Raw genomic sequence first — 21231 nt, forward strand, 5'->3', positions numbered from 1 at the left:
CGGCCGCTCGGGCGATGGCGCGGCGCGGGCCGGGGCCCCGGGCGTCCTGAGCGCGGCGTCAGCCCGGGGGATGCCCGCCGCGCTGCTGGCCCTGGCCATGTCGTCGTCCTTCTTCAACCCCAGCTTCGCCTTCAGCTCGCACTTCGACCCCGGTGAGTCCGCTGGCCGCGCCCCTGGGCCAGCCCTCCGCCCGCTGCGGCTGCCCCCAACCTGCCGGGGCTGTGCGCCCCCCCAGCACCCCCACTGCGGACATGATGCTTCCTGAGCGGCGGTTTCCTCTTTTGCATGGAAATTAACCCTTTCCCCACCCTGAGCAGAGCCCGCAGGAGGAACTGCTGGTGGGAAGGACCTCCAGAGACCCCACTCGGTGGAGGTGGGCAGGCCTTGGTGCTGGCCCGGGCAGGGCTGAAGCCTCTGGCAGGGGGGTGGGCGGCGGAGGCGCAGGCCACTGTCTCTGTGGATGCCTCCGGCTCAGGTAACTGGGGCAGGAGGGCCTACATTGGCCCCAGGTGTCCAGGGGAGGAAGTGGCCAGGACCAAGGGCCCCCTGGGAGGGGTGGGAGTGTTGCCTTTGGGTCCCAGGCCACCATGGCCCCTTGCCGGTCCGTGGTCTGAGTGTGGGAAGCCCCTCTCCCTGCTGGGAGCCAGTTTTAGGGAGCCCTGCCCGGCTACCCAGCAGCTTGCACGGGAGGTGGGAGCAGCGGCCGCCCACAGGACAGCGCCCACTGGGCAGAGGCTCGGAGGAGATGGGCCTCGGTGGGTGCCCAGGCCCCCTGGACGGCGGGGGAGGCCCAGGTGGCCCTGTCTGGCTGGCTGTGGGGGACCTGGGGCCCCGCGTCTTACCGTGCCAGACTGGTGGTGCCAGCCGCGTGTTTACCCGGGGCTGCCTGGCCTCCTGGCGGTGGTGGGCAGCTGCGGCGGGCACAGGGCCGGGGGCGGCCGGAGGCCGGCGTCTGTTACCAGGAGGTGGCAGGCTTTCCTCCCGGGGTCGTGGCGGGCTCCAGCCCTCCTTCTCCAGTGTGGGGGAGAACTCCCTGCCCTGGAGCCAGGGCCCGGGGGCCCGAGTCCCACCCACACGTCCCTGGAGCCCTGGCGCAGTCTAATCCAGCCAAAACAAAGCCAGGCGCACATGTGACGGGCTCTCCTGGGTCTCCCTGCCTGGAGCAGGGCCCAGTGTGTGTAGCCATGTGCAGGGTCCCCTGGGCACGGCCCCATGTGCAGGCATTTGCTCCTGGGGGAAGGGAGCTGACGTGAGGTCTGTCTGTTGGGTTTAGGGTGTGGGTGTCAATCCCTCAGAAAAGACTTCCCAGGCAACCAGCTCCCAGGGCTTGGAGAAGACGCTGTCGCCAGCGGAGGCCCCGAGTCTGGGCAGGCACAGCCCCGGCTGGCCCCGGGGGCTGGAGGGTAGCGGCCCCAGGCCCGGACAACCTTTGGGGCCAGGCATCTGGGCGGCTCTGGGCCAGTGCTCCAGGCAGCCTGCCGGCTGGGGGGTGGGGGTCCAGCCTTGGGATGCCGCCTTGGAACTATCGGCAGGGCTGGGATGTGTGTGCGTGCGTGCGTGTGTGGGTGCACGCGCCGTGCAGGGACTGACCCTGGGATGGAGGCCCTCCCCCACGCCCGGCCTCTTGCACTCTGTGGAGCCCAGACTTGCCCTCCGTGGGGTTCAGCACCCCCTCCCTACACTCGGGTGTGTCCTGGGCACCAGACCCTTCCCCCACTTTAGAGAAACAACAGCTTTGCGTGTCTTGCAGCTGCGATCAGTGTAATTATAACGTGTCAGTTTAATGACTTACAGGGAAGAAGTTGTCAGGAGGGCAAGGGGAGGTCCCCTCGGGTCCAGCGAAGGGCAGAGCTGTGTCCCCCTTTGGGAGGAACAGCCCTGGCTGGTGGCGGTGGGTAACGGGCTGGGGTGCAGGGCTCCATGCTGGTCCCCACGTGGGTGTTGGGGAGGGGGAAAGTTGGGGTCCCCTGGCCTCCTGCCAAATGCCCAGCATTCAGAGCCCAGCTCCCACCTGCTGGAGTCTCTCTGACCCTATCTTCTCATCTGTAAAACGGGACAGCAATGCCTACCCCTAAGCCTTCATGCTGGGCACCTGGGGGAACTTGGCCCTCCGTGAACAAAGATGCTGTTTTAGAGGGGGTGGTGGTATACACGCAGTAGCTCTGTGGTGTCTCTCCATCCCCCTCCATCTCTCCATCTCTGTGGAGAGAGGTGGTTCTTTTTGAGGGCTGCTTGTGGTGGAGGGGGGGGGCAGGACCCTGCTGGGGGCCACCAAGCCTGGAGGGCAGGGAAGACCCGTGTTCTTGGCCATCTGGTTGCTCCACAGTCAGGGCTGGACAGAGAGGCTGGGCCCAGGCAGGGGATCCTCACAAAGCCACCAGGCCAGGCCATGGATCCTTCTTGGGATTCCTTGGTGGTCCCTGTGGGGGGAGGGGCAGTGATGGTGGTGGTTATGTTGAGAAGGGGACTGAGTTTGAGGCTCAAATGAGGCCCGGGGCTGGGGGTCCCTCACCTAAACCAGTGCCCATCTGGGCCACCACCAGCTCTCAGATACGGGCAGGACTGGGGCGCCATGAGGGGCCAGACCTGAATGCGTGCTCTTGGGGCAATGTGGGCGGGTGCAGGCGGCCACTTCTGGGGTCTGGCTCTTTCCCAACATGTGGGTGGCCGTGCAGGACTTCTTGGTGTCACAGCTGCGTGACCTCAGTGCTGTGTGGCCTTGGGCTGATCACTCAACCTCTCTGAGACTCAGCCTCGCCTAAGTGACACCTCACCCTGGGGAGACCAAGTGGGCAAGATGTGGGAGCCAAGAACTGAGGGGTGCTGGGGTGCCACATGGTGGGTTGGGAGCTGTTGGGCTGGGCTGGGAGGAGGGGATGGTATGGCCTTGAGGGAGTTGGGGCCATCTCTCCCCCAGGAGTGTGCCAAGGCAGTGGGTGGGCCTGGTGAGGCCTGAGGGACCCCAGTAGGTGCCTGGTGAGAGCAGGCCTTGCTCAGGCTGCTGTGGTTTCTGGGCAGGCCTCGGAGTCCCTGACCCCGGGGGGCCTGGAGCTGTCCGAAGGGCTGCCCTCTGGGCTGACTGCCCCCCGGGGCCCCTGGCAGTGGGTGGTGGACCCGCCCCTCCCTGGCCACATGGCCCTCCCTGTGCTGCCTCAGTTTCCTGACCTGTAAGGTGGGAGTTAGTGCGGTGCTCACCTCTGAGGGTCACGTGAGGGTCACCAGGGTTGGTGGCGGGGCGAGGTCGCAGCTGTGGGGTCGCAGCTGATGGGGTGGTGGGACTGGGAGATCAGGGAAGCTCTCGGCAGACCGGGCGGCCCCTGGCCCTTCCCCCAGCCCCTCTGCTCACGTCGCCCCTCTGCTCACGTCGCCCCCCTGCCTGGCCCGCCAGGAGCTCACACACGGCTGCTGACTTGTGCCCCACGCCGGCCCGGGCAGGGCACGCCCCGTGGGGAGAGGCCTGGCAAACGCACCCTGGCGACAGTTCTCAACCCCAGTGGCTTCTGCTCACGGCCTGCTGCCGGGGGGCCTGGCTGGAGGCAGACGCTGCCCAGGCCCCCGCAGACCCGCTCAGGCTCAGGGGGCCCAGAGCCGGCCCTTTGGTCAGTGTTGCTTCCTTCCCTTGTGCCCGAGGGGCTGGGGCGCACTGCGTGGTGCGGGCCATCGAGGGGAGGCATGCCCCTCCGGGCAGGGGGCCGGGGAGACCGTGCCTCCGCTTCGGGCACGTTCTCCAGGGAGCCGACCTCTGCCCCTCCCTCAGGGGGGCTGCTTCTCCCCCACAGGGCCCTGCACCCACACAAGCAGGTACGCGCAGGCTCACACACGCAAGCACACGTGTGAGCACACGGATGCACACGTGCCCTCCGGTGAGGAAATGTGACTCACACCGCATTTGCACACCCACCCACACGCGTGTGCAGGTGACCGTGGCGTGTGCGCACCTGCACACCTGCCTCTTCACACAGGTGAGCACACTCGGCGGGCAGCTGGTGCCTTTCTGCCGGGCAGAGCCCACTGCTGCAAACATGGGGTCACCTCCTTGGGAGCGGAGGGCGTGTCTTGGGCGAGTTCTCCCCAAGTGTGGCCTCCTGACCTGCTGGCCGCCCGGCTCCCCTGCTGGGGGAGCCTCTTACTCCTTCCATCAGGCAGAGCCTGGACTTGGGGCTGGCCTGGGCCCTGGTCCCCCCGAGGCCAGCCCACATCCCCGGCCTTCGGTGACCTTGAACCAGGCACGTGGGTGCCCCTGGCTTTTGTGTGTGGACTTCCCCACCACCTCGTCCATGGGGGTCCCACCTGTGAGGCCCACTCAGCCCCCACCAGGGCCCATTGCGCCCGTGGCCCTGACCTCCTGGGTGAACCCACAGCCCCATTCTGCTGTTGACTTCTGCTGGCCTGGGTGGGGAGCACTAGGGCTTCCTGGTGGGGGTCCTGGCTGAGGGGAGAGCCAGATCCTGCCTCCCCCGCTTGGGCCCCAGCCCCCACCACTGCTCTCATTTCAGTCCTGTGGACAGAGCTGTCTGTCCTCGTGGCTGGTCCTCAAAGGCTAGCTCTGCTTCACCCGGCCATGGAGCTTTTCTTAGAGCGGGCTGAGCCTGGTCCTCCCCCGGCGGTCATTGCCTTGGGGTGCGTGCACCCCTCTTTTATCTGGGAAACTCCTCCATGGACCCCATCTTCCCCTCCTCAGTGGGCTCCTGGATATAATAGCATCCCCCCAAATTCCTGCCCACCTGGAGCCTTGGGGTGGGACCTTGTTTGGAAATAGTCTGTGGATGTTAGGAGTTAAGATGAGGTCATGTTCAGGGTGGGCCTAGGTCCAGTGGCTGAGGTCCTTACGGGAGAAAGTAATGGGGGTTGGGGGAGCAGGAAGCTTCCGGGCACCTCCAGAAGCGGGGAGAAGCTGGCAGGATCCGGAGGGAGCAGGGCCCTGACGGAGGGCTCCTGGCCGCCGGCGCTGAGAGAACCCACAGGCCTGTTGTTGCCCCCCCTTCCCCCCACTTGTGAATTGTTCAGGCAGCCCGGGTCCCTCCCCAGGGAGCCCCCAGCCTGCCTCCCGCCCTCAGCCGGCCTCACCTCTGTACACATGGCGGAGTCTTGGGAAGAGAATGAGGGAACCCAGGTGCGGGCGGCCTCGGGACCCGCGCATCCACGGGGCCCGGCCTGCCTCTCGCATGGGAACGGGCGCCGGCATCACGGCCGCCCGAAGCCTCCCCGCCCCCGGCAGAGGAAGCGGCAGAGGAAGCGAGGGCAGGGGAGGCCGGGCCCGAGCCAGTCCCCAAGCGGCCTGTCTGGGCCGTGTCCACGCCAAGCCCCCTGGCTTCCTCTGCCGGGACCTGGGGCTGAGGCAGGGTGCCTGGGTGCCCAGAGTGGGGTGGAGGGTCTCCAGATGGTCACCCTGGGGTTAGACCAGCAGTCGGACCCATGTGGGAGCGGCCGCCCAGAGCCGGGTACGTGGGGGTTTCTGGGAGGACGTGGGCCGCTGTCCCCCCCTCTGGCCCCGGGGGGGCAGGGGCTTGTCGTCACGAGGCTGTGGCCCTGGCTCTGGCCCCGGCTCCGGCCCTGGCGGAGGAAGTGGCAGGAGAGGAATGGGCAGGGCTGGTGCAGTGGCTGGTTCTGGGCAGCCTAGGGGTCACTCACCTGTCACAGGGTGTGTGGGGTGCGGCAGTGGGTCCCGGCGCCTGGAGGGGTGGGCGGGGCCCCACAGGTCACCTCTCACGGCGGGATGCGGCCGGGTCCGGTCTGGCTCACCCCTGGCGAGGGTGTGGTGTGCCCCCTCCTTCCCCACAAGGAGGGGGCCGCGCAGCTGCCGCCCACCTGCCGAGGCACATGGCCTCGGGCAGCCCCGACAGCTGGCCTGGGGCTGGCCAGGGAGACAACCTGCCCGTCCGTGTCAGCCAGGCTGGGAGCAGGGCAGCTGGGCCCCCAGACCCGGCCCCTCCCGACGTCTCCCCGGTCCTCCCACTGTCCTACATCGAGGAGTCCTCGCTGGGTGTCCAGCTCTGGGGAGGGTCCCGCAGGGCTTCACGCCCTGTTCCCGCCACACTGAAGTTCTTGATTTTGAGCAAGGGGCCCTGGGACTCCGTTTTGCACGGGGCCCTGCAGATTCTGCAGTCAGTGCTGCTCGGGGCCACGGGCCAGCCTCAGGCCCCAGCTGGGAGGGTCCAGGGCAGGGGCCACCTGCAGACGGATGCAGTGACTATAATGCTTGGCGCCTGCGCCGGCTGCCCGGGGCTCTGGAGCCGCCTGTGGTCCCCGGCAGGCGGCCGGGCTCTGCTCGCGGGGAGACCCGCCGGGGATACCCTCCAGCCCCGGGAAGAAGGGAATCGACTTCTGTGGGGACGCTGCACCCAGTGCCTCTCCTGCTCTCGTTCAGCCTCACGTCGACGGCGCTGGTGGGGCTGGTGGGGCTGCGTGTCGCGTGCCTCGCTCACTCGCAGACAGTACTTCCCCGGGGACAGAGCCCTGTGCGTTCGCCGGCCCCGCTGTGGCCAGTCGTCGCCTTCCGCCCCCCACTCCTCTTTGACCGTTTCGTTCGATACGATCCGCATTCCAAAGGACTCAGCCCTTCGCGGCGTGTACTTCAGTGGGTTTGTCGTTCTTGTGCAGCCGTCACCACCAATTTTAGAACACTTGTGTCCCCGGGGACAAAGCCACGCGCCCTGCCAGTCCCGCTCCATTCCCTCCCCCCCGGCCCACGCAGGCATGGAGGGGTCGCCCCACGAGGACATGTCACAGCAGCAAACGGTGCCGCGCGGGTCTTCATTGTGTCCCTGGGTTCGCGTGTCGGGGCTCGCTCCCAGCGCTCGGTGTCCGCCTCTCACCGTGGCCGATCCAGGGCGCGGCCGCCCGACTGCCTGGCGCCTGCCCGGCCCCCCCCGCCGTGGAGATCTCTTCCGTGAATGCCCCTCTGAGCCTCTCCCTTATCACCTTGGGGGGTATCTGTGTGTTCTGGGACCCAGCCCTCGGGCAGGTGCGGGTGGTGCGACTCAGAGTCCGAGCTCCGTGGCGCCATGCTGGTGGCTGGATGGGCCACCGTGGGAGACGGCATGGCAGGAGCCGGCCAACGCAACGTGTCGAGCCCTTCCCCCTCTCCCTTCCTCGTTTCCAGCATTTGGGCCATCTTGTTTGTTCTGGGAAGAAGCCTGAAGAAGCCCCCTCCCACCCCGCCGAGAGGCAGCTTCTGCCCCGACCTCCGGGTTGGCACTTGGGTCCTCAAGGGCACTTAGCCTTGGAGGCGGCTGTCCCGGCCCATCAGTGGAGCCTGCTCTGGGCAGGCAGAGCTTGGCTCCTTTTGCCAGGCCCATGGGCACATTCCTGCCTGAGGCTGAGGCCACCCCTGGCCTGGGCAATGCTCCTGCCACCCCCCTTCCCCAGCCGGCCTCACCTCAACTCTGCCCCGCGTGGGGTCCAGGCAGAAACTTGGCGCCAAGGATGGCAGGAAATCGGTGGCTGGGGCGAGTCTGAGCCTGGTGGCCCCTTGGCCTCTACCGAGCTGCTGTCCCCCAGTGCCCCCCGCCCTGGCCAAGCTCAAGAGAGGGACTCATTATCCAGCTCGGGTCCCTCGGGGTGACCTGGTGTCCAGCACGTGCCAGGGCAGGTCTCCAGGTAAACAAAATGGTCAGGACTGTCACCCACAGGCCCCCGGGGGAGTGGGGTCCCCGGGCAGGCATGTCTTGTGAGGATAGGTGGACGAGGCTGGGGGCCGAGTGGGGGGGCCCTTGTGCCAGTCAGGGGGGAATGTGAAGCAGCACCCGTGTTCCCCGTGCCCACCCCGAGCCCCCCGAGCCCCCACGCCAGGACCAGCCACGGGGGGGCGGTCCCCATGCGCGGGGGGCCTCTGGTGCCGCTGCTGGTGGCCAGGCCTGGGCTTTCTCACGTGTCACTGGGCAGTGTGGAGATTGCGGAACTTCCTTCCGTCCCTGTGTTGGTGACGAGCTGGCCCGACGCGGGCCGGGGCCGGGGCGGCTGCTCCGCGGGCCCTGTGGTGGGTCCTGGGCGGGATCCCGACGGAGCCCCTGGGGCGGGCGTACCCCCAGACGGCCAGTGCGTGCTGCCGAGAGCGTGCGTGCGTGTCTGGGTGTGCAAGTGTGTGTGCACGTCCGTGTGAGCGTGTCCGTGCCCACGCAGGTGGTTGAGTGTGAGGACATAGAAATATGTGGTGGGTGCGCATGGTGAGAGCGTGTGAACACGTGTGAACGTGTGTGTGTGAGCAAACATACGTGCATTTGTTCGTCAGTGTGCGTGTGTGCATATGTGGTGCGCCCCCTCCCGCGTTCTCCGGAAGGAAGCCCCAGGCGCCCTTGGTGCCCTCCTGCCCCTGGGGAGTTAGAGCCCGAGGGTCCCCCTCGTGGGCTCTGGGGAGGTTTTGGGTCCCGACCCACACTGACAGCGGGCAGGGGGGCTGACACCGGCCGCGCCAACTGCCCGGCCGCCCTGGCCTGTGGTCCGGGCTCCGGGAAGGAGCCCTCCAGGTGAGCGGCTGCCGTGACCCCGCGTGGCCCACGGCCGCAGCCGCACCAGCAGGCCCCGTGCACCCGGCGGGGCGGCCGGGCCGGGCCTTTGAGCTGCGTGTTCGCGGCGGGGGGCTGGCGGGCTCGGGCTCCCGCCTTAGCTGGCCCTCCGCGCCCTGGGCCCCCCGCGTGCCCTCTCTTGGAGGAGGCAGTGCCTTCGCCTCTCATCCCCAGCCCCCTGTCTTTCCCGATCCCCACCAACCGCCGGGGTCTCTCAGCGCCGGCCTCGGGCCCGCACACCTCCGGCCCCCTCTGTCCTGCAGCAGGCGGCGCCCTGCTCTGTCTGGCACGTGAGGAGACCGGGCCTCGGGGCTGAGGAGGAGCGGAAGGTTCTGGGGTGGGGGCAGTGGGGCACAATCTCCCCACCCAGACGTCCCATGGGCCTCTCTGCCTGCTGGGGGGTGGCGCCTGGGCAGCTGCGGAGGTGGGGTCCCGCTGCGCCCCGGCCCAGAATCAGGTTCGGAGGTGGGGAGGGTGGGCCTCGGTTTCCCCACCTGGCTGTGGTCAGATGCGCCTGGCGGCTGTCCGCGACGGTTCTGGATGCAGCGCCAGCTCTTGGGGGGTGGGATGAGTCCTGCAGGTGTGGCTCTCACCATGGGAGGCCGGGGCCGGGGCGGGGGGGAGGGGGAGGTGGGCGTGCCGGGGCCTGGGGGCCCGGAGGCCGGTGTGGGCACGTGTACTCCAGCCACTGCTCCCACCCCCGCACCGGGAGCCTCCCTTGCAGACAAGTTAGGGCTCCGATTCAGTCCCTGGTCTGTCCTTTCATTTGTCAGGCTGGCCTCTGAGGTTTGGGGGAAGGGAGGAGGCAGAGGGGCCTGGGTCCCGGCCACACAAGTGCGGAGACCCGGTGGAGGGTCGCGGAGTCCTGCTCGGGACTCCCTTCCTCGTGGAAGCAACTTCCAGGTCTGGGCCCACAGACAAACCTTTGTGGAGAGCCTCTGCCCCCCAGTCCCCCCAGCCCCAGCTCTGCCCACAGCATGGCCTCCCTCCTGTTTGCCCCCAGCCCCGCCCTGGGAACCCCAGAATCCTGCCGGATCCTGCTGCTTATTCCCTCCAGGGGCTGGGAGGTGAGGGTGTCAGAGGCCTCTGACACCCTGGGCACGCGGACCGCCACCCTGAGTGCTGTTTGCGGGCCTCATCCTGTTACCTCAGCAGAACGCCTTCCCGGCTGAGGTTCCTTCCTGTGCAGGACCCCGTTTGCGTCACCAGGCGGGCATGGGGGCAGGCAGACTGGTGCCAGGGTGTCCTCCGATGCCTGGCTGAGGCCCCACCCCAGGCCCGCGGCTGACCCTGGAGCCGGAGTCCCCGTGGGCCGGGAGGCTGGGATGCCTCCCAGAAGGAGCCCAGGGCTCACCAACCGGGCTGTGCTGAGGGCCCCCACCGGAGGAGTGAGTTCCCCGTGGTGTGAGCAGCTGGGGTGTCTGGCCCCGATGGACAGGACTCTCTGTTGTGGATGTGGCCCCTGTCCCAGGAGGGTTTGGGCAGCTCCCTGAGGGGACGGGGTGGGACGGGAGGCTGTGGGCACCTGGCAGCAGAGGAGTGAGCCAGCCGTGGGTGGGGGGCGTTGGGGGCCCTGGGGGTCGGGCAGGCCTGGCCCACCCCTGACCCGACCTCCACCGTGTCCGAGTGCTCACTTCACGCCTTCTTAAGTGGAAGCGAAAAGCGCAGAACATAAAGTGAACCACGTCAGAGTGGACAATGGGGCATTCAGTGCGTTCCCGGTTCCAGAACATTCTCCTCACCCCGTAAAGACTCAGTATGCTGCGCACGGCCCTCCCCACCCCCAGCCCCGGGCAGCCGTGCACTGCCCGGCTCCGGACACTCCACACCAGCGTGGCCGCTCGGCGTGGCCCAGAGCGGCCGCCACTTTCCCGCGGCGTCACTCGCGGAGGACGAAGCTTCCCGCTGTCCACATCCTTGCCACACTTACTTCCCATCACAAAAATCGTGGCCATCTTAGTGGGTCAGATTGCTTGCTTCTTGTTCAGGGCGGCTGCCGGGCGGACAGCAGGGTGTGGCCCCTCCGGGGGACCCTAGGGAACCAAGGCCCTTGGCGTTGAGCCTGGAGGGGTTGACCGGTCCTGTCCTCGCTCCGTCAGAGCGGTTCCTGAGTGTTGTGGTCTCAGGTCCCCCCGGGATGTCCCCTCAGGCTGAAGGGATGGTGAGGGGAATGGCCAGGCTGTGGACAAGCGGGGGTCCATGTGGAGGGCTCAGAGGGGGCATTGAGGGGTGGTGCTTTTGAAGATGGCTCTGGTCCTGGGTGAGGAAGGGCCTGGAAGCTCCAGACCCCCGAAGTTTGGGCAGGGTCCTGGCTGTGTTGTTGGCGGTCAGTGGCTTTGGCAGGGCTGGATGTGGGGAGAGGGAAGAGGAGTTTGGGGGGAGTTGGGGTGTCTGGTTTGGGGAGTGGCCGGGCACGGGTCCAGGGAGCAGGTTTGTGATGCCCAGGTACACCGGAGGGAAGGGCCAGGCCCGGGTGGCTATGGGGGTCTGGAGCCTGGGAGGAAGTGCTGGGACCGCGATGGGTCAGGAAGGGGGTGGAGGCCCAGCCTGGGTCCACTTGGGGGTGGGGAGGAGGGTCTAGGTCAGCACAGCGAGGTGGGCGCTGAGAGGGGGATCTGCCCCAGGACCTAGAATGCGCCCAGCCCACTGTCCTTTCAGCGCTCTGGAGACGGGGCCAAAATTCAAGTCCCTGGGGGTGGTTGGAGCCAGGATCGCTGCCCCTTCTCCTGCCTGGTCAAGGCCATCTCCACCTTCCATCTGTGTCCCCATCGCGTCCCTGGGGAGACCTCACCGACCTCCGGCTAGGTGACTCTCCGGGGTGGGGTTTGAGTGGGGGGTGGGGGTGCACCCCAAGACTCACTGATGCCAGGGCTTTATTCTGCACATGCTGGGGCCATGGGGGTCTTAAAAATGGAATGATGGGATTGAGTGTGAGCGATAATTACGTAAAATTATACACGTTTGATTCTAGATGGACTGCATGTCTATGGTAGGAGATACAAACTGCAGACGACTAGAAAGAATTCTGCTGTCCAAACAAGCACTCTTCGTAATTTGAGATCTTTTCTTCCAGGTGGTTTTTTTGTTTGTTTGTTTAACTAGTTGTGACCTGGAATTATAAAGGGTTCTGCATCCTGCCTCTTGGTTTGCAACTTTATCAAGGTAGAACTGAAACAGAGTAAACTGTGCATGGTCTTTTTTTTTTTTTTTTTTAAGAAAAAAAAAGTTTGTGAGGGAGTTTGAGTGCGGGGGGGGGAGGGGCAGGGGGAGAGAGAATCTCAAGCAGACTCTGTGCCGAGTGTGGAACCCGACGTGGGGCTCGATCTCATGACCTGAGCCGAAATCAAGAGTCGGACGCTCAAGCAACTGCGCCACCCAGGTGCTCCTAAACTGTGCATGTTTGAAGTATGCCCTTTGAGAGACCTCATGCATGTGTTTGGGGGACCCCCGAGCCTGTGGCCCCACAGTCACGTAACCGACGCCTCGCGCCCAAACGTGTCCTCGAGGCCTTGCTGCTTCTAACTTAGAGTTAGAAGAGTGACGTTGAGCTTTCCTGGTTTAAAACTTCTTCAATTCTCTTTTTATGGTTTCCTTTGCAGATATACCAGTGTTTTTTGTAATCCTTCCTTTTTTGGGGGACCGTTTGGGCTGTTTTTTGTTATAAACGTCACCGCAACGACCATCTGTGGGAGACATGCTTCCGTCTGCACTGGTAACGCACTCGTTCCCAGGTTCGCTTTTGTTCTGGGTTTGTGCGTCCTCCGGTCAGTCTCTTGGTGTAAATTCCCAGACGAGGAATCACTCGGCCAACGGGAGGGCCGACCCCCAGGGGCAGCTCTCCCGCTTTCCCGTTGCTGCTGGGATGCGCGCACGGGGGACCTGGCGGCGGGCTCTGGAGCGCGGGCTGCGGCCGGGGACGCCCTCCCTCTGGAAGCCGACGAGGCGTTTCGGGTCGCGCTCCTTTGATTATGGACGAGGCTGAACCTCTTCTTGTGGGCTTTGCTTAGTTGGCTTGTTTATGGTGTGTGGGGGGGTGTCTTAAGGTGCTTTTCTTATTTTTTGCTGATTGTGGGCCCTCTGTAGTCAGGACACCAGTCTTTTGATCTCTGTTCTATAAATCCTTTTTCTTGGTGTGCTATTTGCCTTTCATCTGGGGCTTGTGTGGAACACACGTTTTTATGGAGCCAAACCCATCGATATTTTGTGATTCCCTCCATTGCTTTGAGCGTAAACATTCTTCTCCAGGAACCTGCTGTCTACCTGTTCTCCTCCGTGCTGCTATAATTTGACTTCGCCATCCGTCTGAGGTTACCCGGGGTGTGGTGGAGCTGCTGACCCCTGCATGGTCCCTCACTCCCGCCTGGCCAGCCTGGCTCTCGGCGGCTCATTCAGCCCCTGGCGTCCCGCGTCTTCCTGGTGACACCGAGTCACTTTTAATGATCGCAAATTTCTCACGTGTGATCAGCTCCAGGCCAGGGCTCGCCCTCTGCTCAGTTTGGCTTCCTTCACCTGAGTAGAGCTTCATTCCCATAGGGTCACAGGACAGGTGCTTGGAGAGGGAGCGGGGAGGGGATGATCCCGTCATGTGACAGCCCCGCCCGGACACGGCTTACCTGATGGCAAACACAAGTCACATTTTCCTTTTACGGGAGGCCCAGCCCGGCACCTCGTTCTGTTCTGAACTGTGCTCCCCACCCTTCCCCCACCCAGCTCCCCGGAGACGCTCCGTCCCCTTCGCAACCTGGAAGGGAGAGCTCGGTACACAGCAGGTGCCCAATAAGTGTGAGGTGCTGTACCTAAACGTGGCTGTATGGCTTCACAGAATGCTGCACCTCCTTCAGAAATGAGCGGCTGGCCGCAGCGCTCGGGCCACCTGGCCGGGGAGGAGGCGTCCCATTCTGGCATGGACAGTGGCTGCCAGGCCTGTGCCGTCCCCGTCACGGTCCATGTGGGGGATACAAGCAAGACAGGGTCCCCTGCTGGAAATCGTCCCCACGCAAGCGCAGCCGCGGGGGCGGGACCTGGGATGGAGGGCGGCTGGGAACGCTGGGTGGTTCTGGGTGGTTCTGCTGGGCCGAGTGAGGACCCGGTTCGCGGTGGGGGGGACGCTGGGGAGTGCTGGTGGGGAGGCAGCTCCCCACCCGATGCCTGCAGCGCACTCCTTAGCTTTTGCTGTTACTTCTCACGCGTGTTTAATTTCACAAACGTGTTGGCGTTTACAGCTTGTGTTTTCGCACAAAGGAGCTGCACTCTGGTCCCTTCTGTGTGGATACCCCTGATTCTAGCAGAAGCCTAATAACAATGGAAAAGAACCCTTCTTATGCCTGAAGTGTGACCCACCCGGCCTGTGAGGCTCTGGGGTGGCAGGGGTGAGCTCTAGTTGCTGCTTCCAGGAAGCCCCCATGGGGTTTTCCTCCAGAACCCCCCGGCCCAGCCCCCTGCCTCCTACAGCTGCCCCCTGGGCTACAGTGGGTTTGGGCCCACTTAAAGGGGTTTGGGCCCAGGGTGCCTGAGGCTGAGGCTGGAGGCCAAGGGCAGAGGCTGAGGCTGGAGGCCAAGGGCAGAGGCCAAGGGGGGAGGCTGAGGCTGAGGGCAGAGACTGAGGCTGGAGGCCAAGGGCAGAGGCTTACGCTGGAGGCCAAGGGCAGAGGCTGAGGGTGGAGGCTGAGGCTGGAGGCCAAGGACAGAGGCCGAGGGTGGAGGCTGAGGCTGGAGGCCAAGGGCAGAGGCCGAGGGTGGAGGCTGAGGCTGGAGGCCAAGGACAGAGGCCGAGGGTGGAGGCTGAGGCTGGGCCTCCTGAGGTAGTCCTGCCCAGCAGCAGTCTGCGTAGCCCCGAGGGCTAGGCGGTGTTGGACCATGGTGCCTGCTGCCATCCTCAAGGGCCCAGTGGGCCAGAAGACCGGCCTCAGGCTCCAGAACCTGCCAGGGGAGGGAGTGCAGGAGCCTGTGTGCAGTGGAGGCAGTGGGAGGGGCGTGTGCTGCACCCCCGATGGATCCCTGTGGCAGGGCTGCATCCCTGAGCACTGGCTGCTTCCTGGGGTGCGGGGACCTGGGGCTCTTTGGCCCTGGGCGGACTTGCAGTGGGCCGCCGCCTGTGGGCTGTGTGCTGTGCGGTGTGGGAGCCCAGTGAGGGACCTCCACACACCCACACCCCAAGTGGCCTTCAGAGGCCCTGTGAGGGTATCTGCCTGGGGCCCCTCTGGGCACGGGGACAGGGCCTATGGCTGCCCTCCATGCGGGTCTCCCCCTGGGGCAGGCTGAGCTGGTTTCCCTTGCCATGGTGACCCTGCCCTCCTTGCCCCCCAGCCCTGCCCGGCCCCAACTACCTGGGCCCCTCTTCCCTGTCTGTGGGTGTAGGGAACGGGCTTGGAGACCTGAGCAGGAGTCTAGGTTGTGCTTGCCATCTTTCTAGGCCCTTAGGCTCACACTGCCTCCAGGCAGCCCTCCCAGATAGCTTAGCTTGCAGCCCTGGCTTCCTGTGTGCGTGCAGAAGGCCCGGGAGCAGAAGCACATCAGTCAGGGGTCAGCTGTGCCACCTTAGGCAGGCTCCTCGCTCTCGCTGAGCCTTCGTTTCCTCCTGTCCAGCGGGGACAGGCCTGGGGGGTCACCTCAGTGGCCAGTTAGGACCCCATGAGGTCTCACTGAGACCAGGTCTGACCTGAACTGATGGGCCTGGCATGGCAGGCGTGCTGGGTTGGGTGGCGGGATCTTGAGGGGCAGCTATGGGGGTGCTTGGTGGGAAGGCAGAAAACCTCCAGGGGCCACACGGAGGATGGACAGACAGAGGTCTCTGGGGCAGGGCGTGCACTTCAGCCAGCGTGACAGGACAGGAGGGGCAGGCCTGCCTCTGTCTACACCTGGGCTATCTGGTGAGCAGCAGACGAGCCGGGCTCCCCGAAGCCCTGGCTCAGCTGGGGGGTGGGGGCGGCCCAGAGCCCTAATTCGGGGGCCATCCTTACGCATCGGGGAGCCTGTCATGCTGTCCGGACTCCTCCGTTCCCGCATCTGGTGAGGGTCAGCCGTGCGGGGGCTCTTGTGGACCTGGTGCCGCAGGATGGGGAGTCCCCGCTCTTCCCAGGACAGAAACAGCATCGGGGGGCCCTTGGTGGTCACTTCAGCAAGAGGGTAACTTGGACGTGCCAGGCTGCATGCAGGAACTCTGTGCCCAGCCAGTGTGGTGCCCCCTTCTTGGGGACAGTGGGATCCCCGTGGCCTCAGGGACCAGACAACCCTCCTGTCTCAGGGCGCTGACCCCCGGTCGCACAGAGCCTGGCATGCGGCCAGCCCCGACATCTCCCCCACTCAGCGGGGCCCAGTCTTCCTCATGGCCCCTTGGGGTTCTTGCAGGGTTTACCGCACTCAGAGCTTTGGCAAGGTGACCGCCCCTGGGGAGGCGGGGTGACCAGAGTCTAGAAGAGACATGGAGGGCAATTTCCCATGGCCCCCGAGACCCTGACGTCTTGGGGGGTGTCTGTGAGCCCCAGAATTGGGACCTGGGGAGGCTCCGCCGCTTTGCCAACCCCGTATCCTCTGAGTGAGGCCAGAGCGGCGCCCAGTGGCCATTCTGGGAACTGCAGGCTAGGGCTGCGGGGGCGGCTCCGCAGGTCCACCTGCTCTGAGCCTGGGGACCGGGCCGTGGGTGGCAGATGTGGCGGGTCTCAGAGCAAGGGGTCAGGGTGCTGAGGTTCAGGCCTCTGTGAGTCTGGGTGGGCTGGGGAGTCAGGGGTTCGGCTGGCCCCTGGGTGCAGCTGCTGGGTCAGGGTGAGCATGGGGGAGCAGGTCTGTGGAGTCTGCCCTGTAACCCCCTCTTCCTTGGCAGACGGCGCCCCCCTCAGCGAGCTCTCTTGGTCGTCCTCCCTGGCTGTGGTGGCCGTGTCCTTCTCCGGGCTCTTCACTGTCATCGCCCTCATGTTGGCCTGTCTGTGTTGTAAGAAGGGTGGCATCGGGTTCAAGGTGAGGGCTCGGGGGTCCGAGGGGGATGTGGACGGGATCCCAAGAGTCAGGCCCTCTTGTGCCCACTCAGTGCTGAGCTTCCCCCCTCCTGGAGTCACCTGCAGACCATATAGACCTGGGACCCCACAGCCTCTCCCCTGGGGGCTACTGCGAGCAGGAGGGGCTTGGAGGCTTTCAGGGACCCCACCCACTATCTCCCCCATTTTGGGTCCCCTCTGTGTGGGCGTGGCCTCTGAGTGCTGTGCAGTTTGGGCACTCTGGGACAGTGAAGATGGGCCTTCTTGCAGGGGGCCCCGGGGGTTCCTGAGCCAGTGTGGGAGGGAGCTCGCTTCCCCGGAGGCCCCTGACTTCCTGGTGGAAGAAGTGCCCCCAATTACTCGAACCAGCAGCCGCCCAGACATGCTGCCCCCGCACAAAAAACCACCCTGCCTGCTGGAGTCACCTTCCTTTGGGCGTCTTTTACCCCACAGGGAGGGGGCTGTGTGCCGGTTCTAGGAACTTCCGGGGTGACGGAGCTTCGGCTCAATGCACTGTCTTCACTAAGTCTGCCCCCGCCCCGGATTCCATTCCCAAGGGGCCTGGGCTGGATTCTAGGGCTGAGGCCCCTCCTGAGGATGGTGGCTGAGGGGCATCCCTGGGGGGCTGCCCCCCAATGTCCAGTTGCAGCTCTGAGAGGGGAGGACCAGGCGGAGAAGTTGGCGGCTGAGAACCCCGACCAGAGGCAACATCCACCGCCCCCCCCGCCCACGTGGGCTGAGTTCTTGCCGACTTAGCAAACAGTGCGCTGGCCTGTGGTCATTCCATGCCCGTCCCCCGCCCCCCCCGCCACAGCTGGAGGGCAGATTCCCGGGCCTGGTGAATTTAGGAGGGGCGGGCCGTCCTGTGGCCCCCATCAACGTCCATACTAAGTGGCCCACGCCCCGGCCGTGTCACTCCCAGTTTAGAGAAACAGCCCCTCTGCTCCGGAGCGCCGTGTCACAGGGGGGGCCTGCAGAGGCTGCCCTGCCAGATCCTCAGTGGCTCCATGGCAGGGCTGTGGCCCTGGGGACTGCGGGGTCTGTGCCCCTGCCCACGTTCCCTGCGCCCTGCCCTGCGGAAGCTGTCTTCCTGACCTGCAGGCACACCGCGGCGCGCCCGGCAGGATCCTGGGGCCAGAGCTGCGAGGTCATGGGGGTGGGCGTGGGGGACCTGGTATAGGTCAGCCCCCCCCTCAGGGCGCTGCGAGAACAAGGCCCCAAACAAAGGCCAGCCTCGGCCCCTCCTACCCGTGCCCTCCTCACCTCCTGGAGAACATGGTGCCCAGAACATTCCAGCCCCAGCGCGCCTGGGTGGGCGGGCCTGCCTGCACCAGGGGCTCGGCCTGGTCTCTGGGGGCCCAGGGCTGGGCACCCCGTGGAGCTTGCTGGGTGAAGGGTCCGGGCGGCGATGCTCACGCTGTCCTACTTGATCGCCCGCTCTGCTGGCACGATCCGGCGGGCTGCCAGGCGGCACCCTCAGGTATGGGCCGGGGCCAGGGCCGGGTCTGATGGGAGCGGATGGAGCTGCAGCTGCTGCGGATACCCCAGGGCCCCCAGGGTGGGCTCCGGGCCCCGGTGAGCGGAAGCATCGCAGGCACTGGTCCCCTTCCCCCTCTCTGGGTAGGGACCACGACTGGCCCACAGGGATGCCAGCAGAGGGCTTCTGGGAGGAAGGAGCATCCCCGGGGCACGCAGGGCCAAGGGACAAACCTAAGCCCCCTGGCTCCCGGTCCACCCATCTGTCCACATGAGGGGGAGGGCTCTGGGCCTCAGTTTCCCCACCTGGGCAGCGGGCTTGTGGGCTCCAGAGATGGGAGCTGCTCTTGTTTCAGTAGGAGAGGATTTATGAGACTTTGGCTCTCCTCTGGAGTGTGCTCTGGACCTGGGGGGATGGGTCTTCCCCATAGACAGGTGCACCAACCGCATTTCAAAATAGCAGTCCGGCCAGGTAGGGCCCAGCCCCAGGCTGCAGGGCCAGGCTCTTAAGGAGCCCTGGGAGCAGACCCCGCCTGGGTCAAGGTCCAGGGCAGCCTGCAGGCAGATGGCTGTGGAGGGCTGTGGGTGCCTGGCCTAGGGTTGGAGACGGGGGAGGGCTCCTTGTTCTGGGCACTCAGGAATGCTCCTTGCCTGGAAGGGGCAGGCTGGGGGGTGGGTGATGGAGCTCCTGTTCCCCAGCCCTGACTCTGAGGTTGGGATCACTGGCTGTTGAGGGGAGGGGTGGCAAAGAGGAGTTGGGGCAGACAGGATGGGCCTCTTGGTCTCCTGCCTCGGGCCCCACCCCTGCCCATGTGGGCCAGCATTGCCTGCTGTTGGGGGTGGGCTGGGCTGGGCAAGGTGCCCCGTGCTTGAGGGCCCCCTCCCCATGCCTTTGGGAGGAAGATCACCCTCCCCTACAATCAACGCAGGACAAAGGCCAGCTCTCTGGCCCTCCGGGCGGCTGGTGCCTCTGGGGGGAAGGGGGCTGGGAGCGGGGTGCGTTCTCTGCCCTGAGCAGTGAGAGGTTGGGTGGAAGGGGCGGCTAGCAGGTGCCCCAACTCTGGGTCAGGCTCCCAGCCCGCTCCACCCCCAGCTCCAGAAGAGGTGAGAGCTCGGTCCTTTCTGAGCTGGGCCTGCACCCCTCGGCCCTGCCCCCCAATCCCTGGAGCGCTGGAGTCACTGCCCGCCGGGCGCCCACCTACCGCTGCAGGAGTTTGAGAATGCCGAGGGGGACGAGTACGCCGCCGGCTTCTCGGCACAGGGCTCCCCTGCGACAGGGGCTCAGAACGGGCCAGACGTGTATGTCCTGCCACTCACCGAGGTCTCCCTGCCCATGGCCAAGCAGCCGGGGCGCTCAGGTGAGTGAACCCCCCAGAGAGGCCCGGGCGGTGAGCACGAGGAGTGACTCGGGGTCTGGCCTGGCCTCCGGACTCAGCAGTCAGTGCTCCCAGGGAGAGGGCGGCCAAGGGCTGGGAGGTGCCCCCTTCTGGTGGGAGCAGGGGCACTGTGGACAGGCTTGGGTCAGCCTTCTGCCCGCCACCTCCCCCACCTAGGGGCTGCTGTGCAAAGGGGCAGTCCGAGCACCAGGGACAAGGGACTCCTCTGCTGTCCCTGGATTCCGGACCCCAGACAACCCCCACAGCGCCGGCTACGCGGGGACATGGGCTCCATTGTGCCCAGTGGGCGGGACCCACCTACTCAGGGAGGAGGGGCTCCTTGGGGCCCCCTCTGTGGGAAGGGCCCTGAATGGGCCTTTGACTTGGGCCTTGGGGAGCAGGCAGGGGCCTCTTCCCATGGCTTCCTTGCCCTGTCTCCCATTTGTTCCCCATCCTGGGCTCTCCCCCCTCCGCCCGCCCCCCACCAGGGTGACCCCCGCAGGGCAGATGTGGGTCCAAGCTTGAGAGAGTAGAGGTCAGTGTCCGGCTGGCCTTTGAACCCATCCTCCTGAGGCTGGTGCTGTGGGAACCTCTCGCTGTGGGGGTGGGGCTTCCGTGGCAGCCTAATCTCAGGTCCTCTCCCTGGAAGCTCCTAGGCTAGGCCCGTGCTGACCCCCAGCCCCTCCCACAGCACCGAGGGAAGGCGTCAGGCCCTGCGGGGGCTTAGGGGGCACCAGGCCTGTGGTGCTGATGATGGGCAGGCCCTTCCCACCTGCTCGGTTCCACACCTTCAGGCCCATGACCTGGATGCTGCCCACGCGGAAGCCCGGACGTCATCAAGGCCCTGGTCTGGGTCCTCAGAGCAGCCCCCGGGGCCACCAGGGTGTCACCCCCCACTGCCCAGCCAGTGTCTCCTGGGGGGGACATCAGCGGTCAGGCAGGAGCCAGGGCCTGGGGCTCGAGGGCATGTGCATAGCTAAACAGCCCCTAAACCCCTGAAGGGAGGCATGTTGCTGCAGGAGGCCCCGGGACCTTCCTGGATGGCCGTGGGGGGTCTCTGGGCCTGTGCCGACCCTGGACACTGGTCACTAGTGGGGAGCCGGGGCTCACCCCAGGGGACACTGCTCCCCCCCCAGCCTGGGCCTGTTGCCCACAGGCAGTGTCCGGGACCCAGGCTTCTCCCACCCCTCAGGGGGCTGTCCCTGAGGGTGGGGATCCGGGGCCAGGAGACAGCAGCAACTGCTTGCTTTCTCCATTTCTGTAGCTCATGTCGCAGATCTGCAGGGTACCCCGTTTCTGGGGAGGGGAGAGATTTCAGGTGATGTGGGGGGACAGCCCACGTGGACGTCAAGGGTTAAAAACCTGAGTGACAAGGGCCACCCCTCGAGACTGTGGAGGATGGTACGGGGGAGGAACCCTGAGGCTCAGGGCCCAGTGGGACCCCCTAAATACCACTCAGCATCAAGGTCAACATTCCCCGGGAGCAGCCCCCCATCCCTGGGGCGCTCCTGGCGTTCTAGGCCCAGCCCTGTCCCCCTATGCCCTCAGGGCGGTTGGCGTGGGAGCAGAATTCGGGGAATCCCTGGGGCATGGGGCGTGAGTGGGCTCGGCAGCCCTGGCCCTTCCTCCGGGGCCCTCGCTGGCCCTTCCTCCCTGCTGACCTCACCCAGCTCGGGCTGCAGGAGAATGGGCCCAGTGTGTTCCGTACAGAGCTGTGCCAAGCAGCCTCCGACAAAGGAGCCTTTGGCGAGCCTGGTGCTGGAATGCCAGCCTGTGGCAGGGGTGAGGGGACGGGCCGCTCGGGTGCCCTCCTCCCCACCGGCTTGGCCCCGGCCACACTGCCCGCCTGGCATTGCCTTGTGCGCCGGTCTTGGCTCCAGGCCCCGTCGTCTTCAGCCTGGCGTG

General features: G+C 65.8%; 1 protein-coding gene across 4 annotated transcripts in view; it reads left to right on the forward strand.

The window, feature by feature from the left end:
* AATK (apoptosis associated tyrosine kinase) overlaps positions 1-21231 on the forward strand; it is a 32171-nt gene continuing 10940 nt past the window's right edge. Inside the window, exons 1-3 of one of the 4 annotated variants that reach the window (XM_035025815.1) lie at positions 1-152; positions 16324-16457; positions 19161-19308. In XM_035025815.1, coding sequence (XP_034881706.1) covers positions 71-152; positions 16324-16457; positions 19161-19308 — 364 coding nt within the window. In that variant the 5' untranslated portion in view covers positions 1-70. Of the gene's footprint in view, positions 153-5339; positions 5442-12042; positions 12217-16323; positions 16458-17117; positions 19309-21231 lie in introns of those variants that run through there. The other 3 variants (XM_035025816.1, XM_035025818.1, XM_035025817.1) reach the window with 3 other exon arrangements.

Source organism: Mirounga leonina, unplaced genomic scaffold, assembly GCF_011800145.1.
Source record: "Mirounga leonina isolate KUSES-001 unplaced genomic scaffold, KU_Mleo_1.0 Mir_197, whole genome shotgun sequence".
NCBI lineage: Eukaryota > Metazoa > Chordata > Mammalia > Carnivora > Phocidae > Mirounga > Mirounga leonina.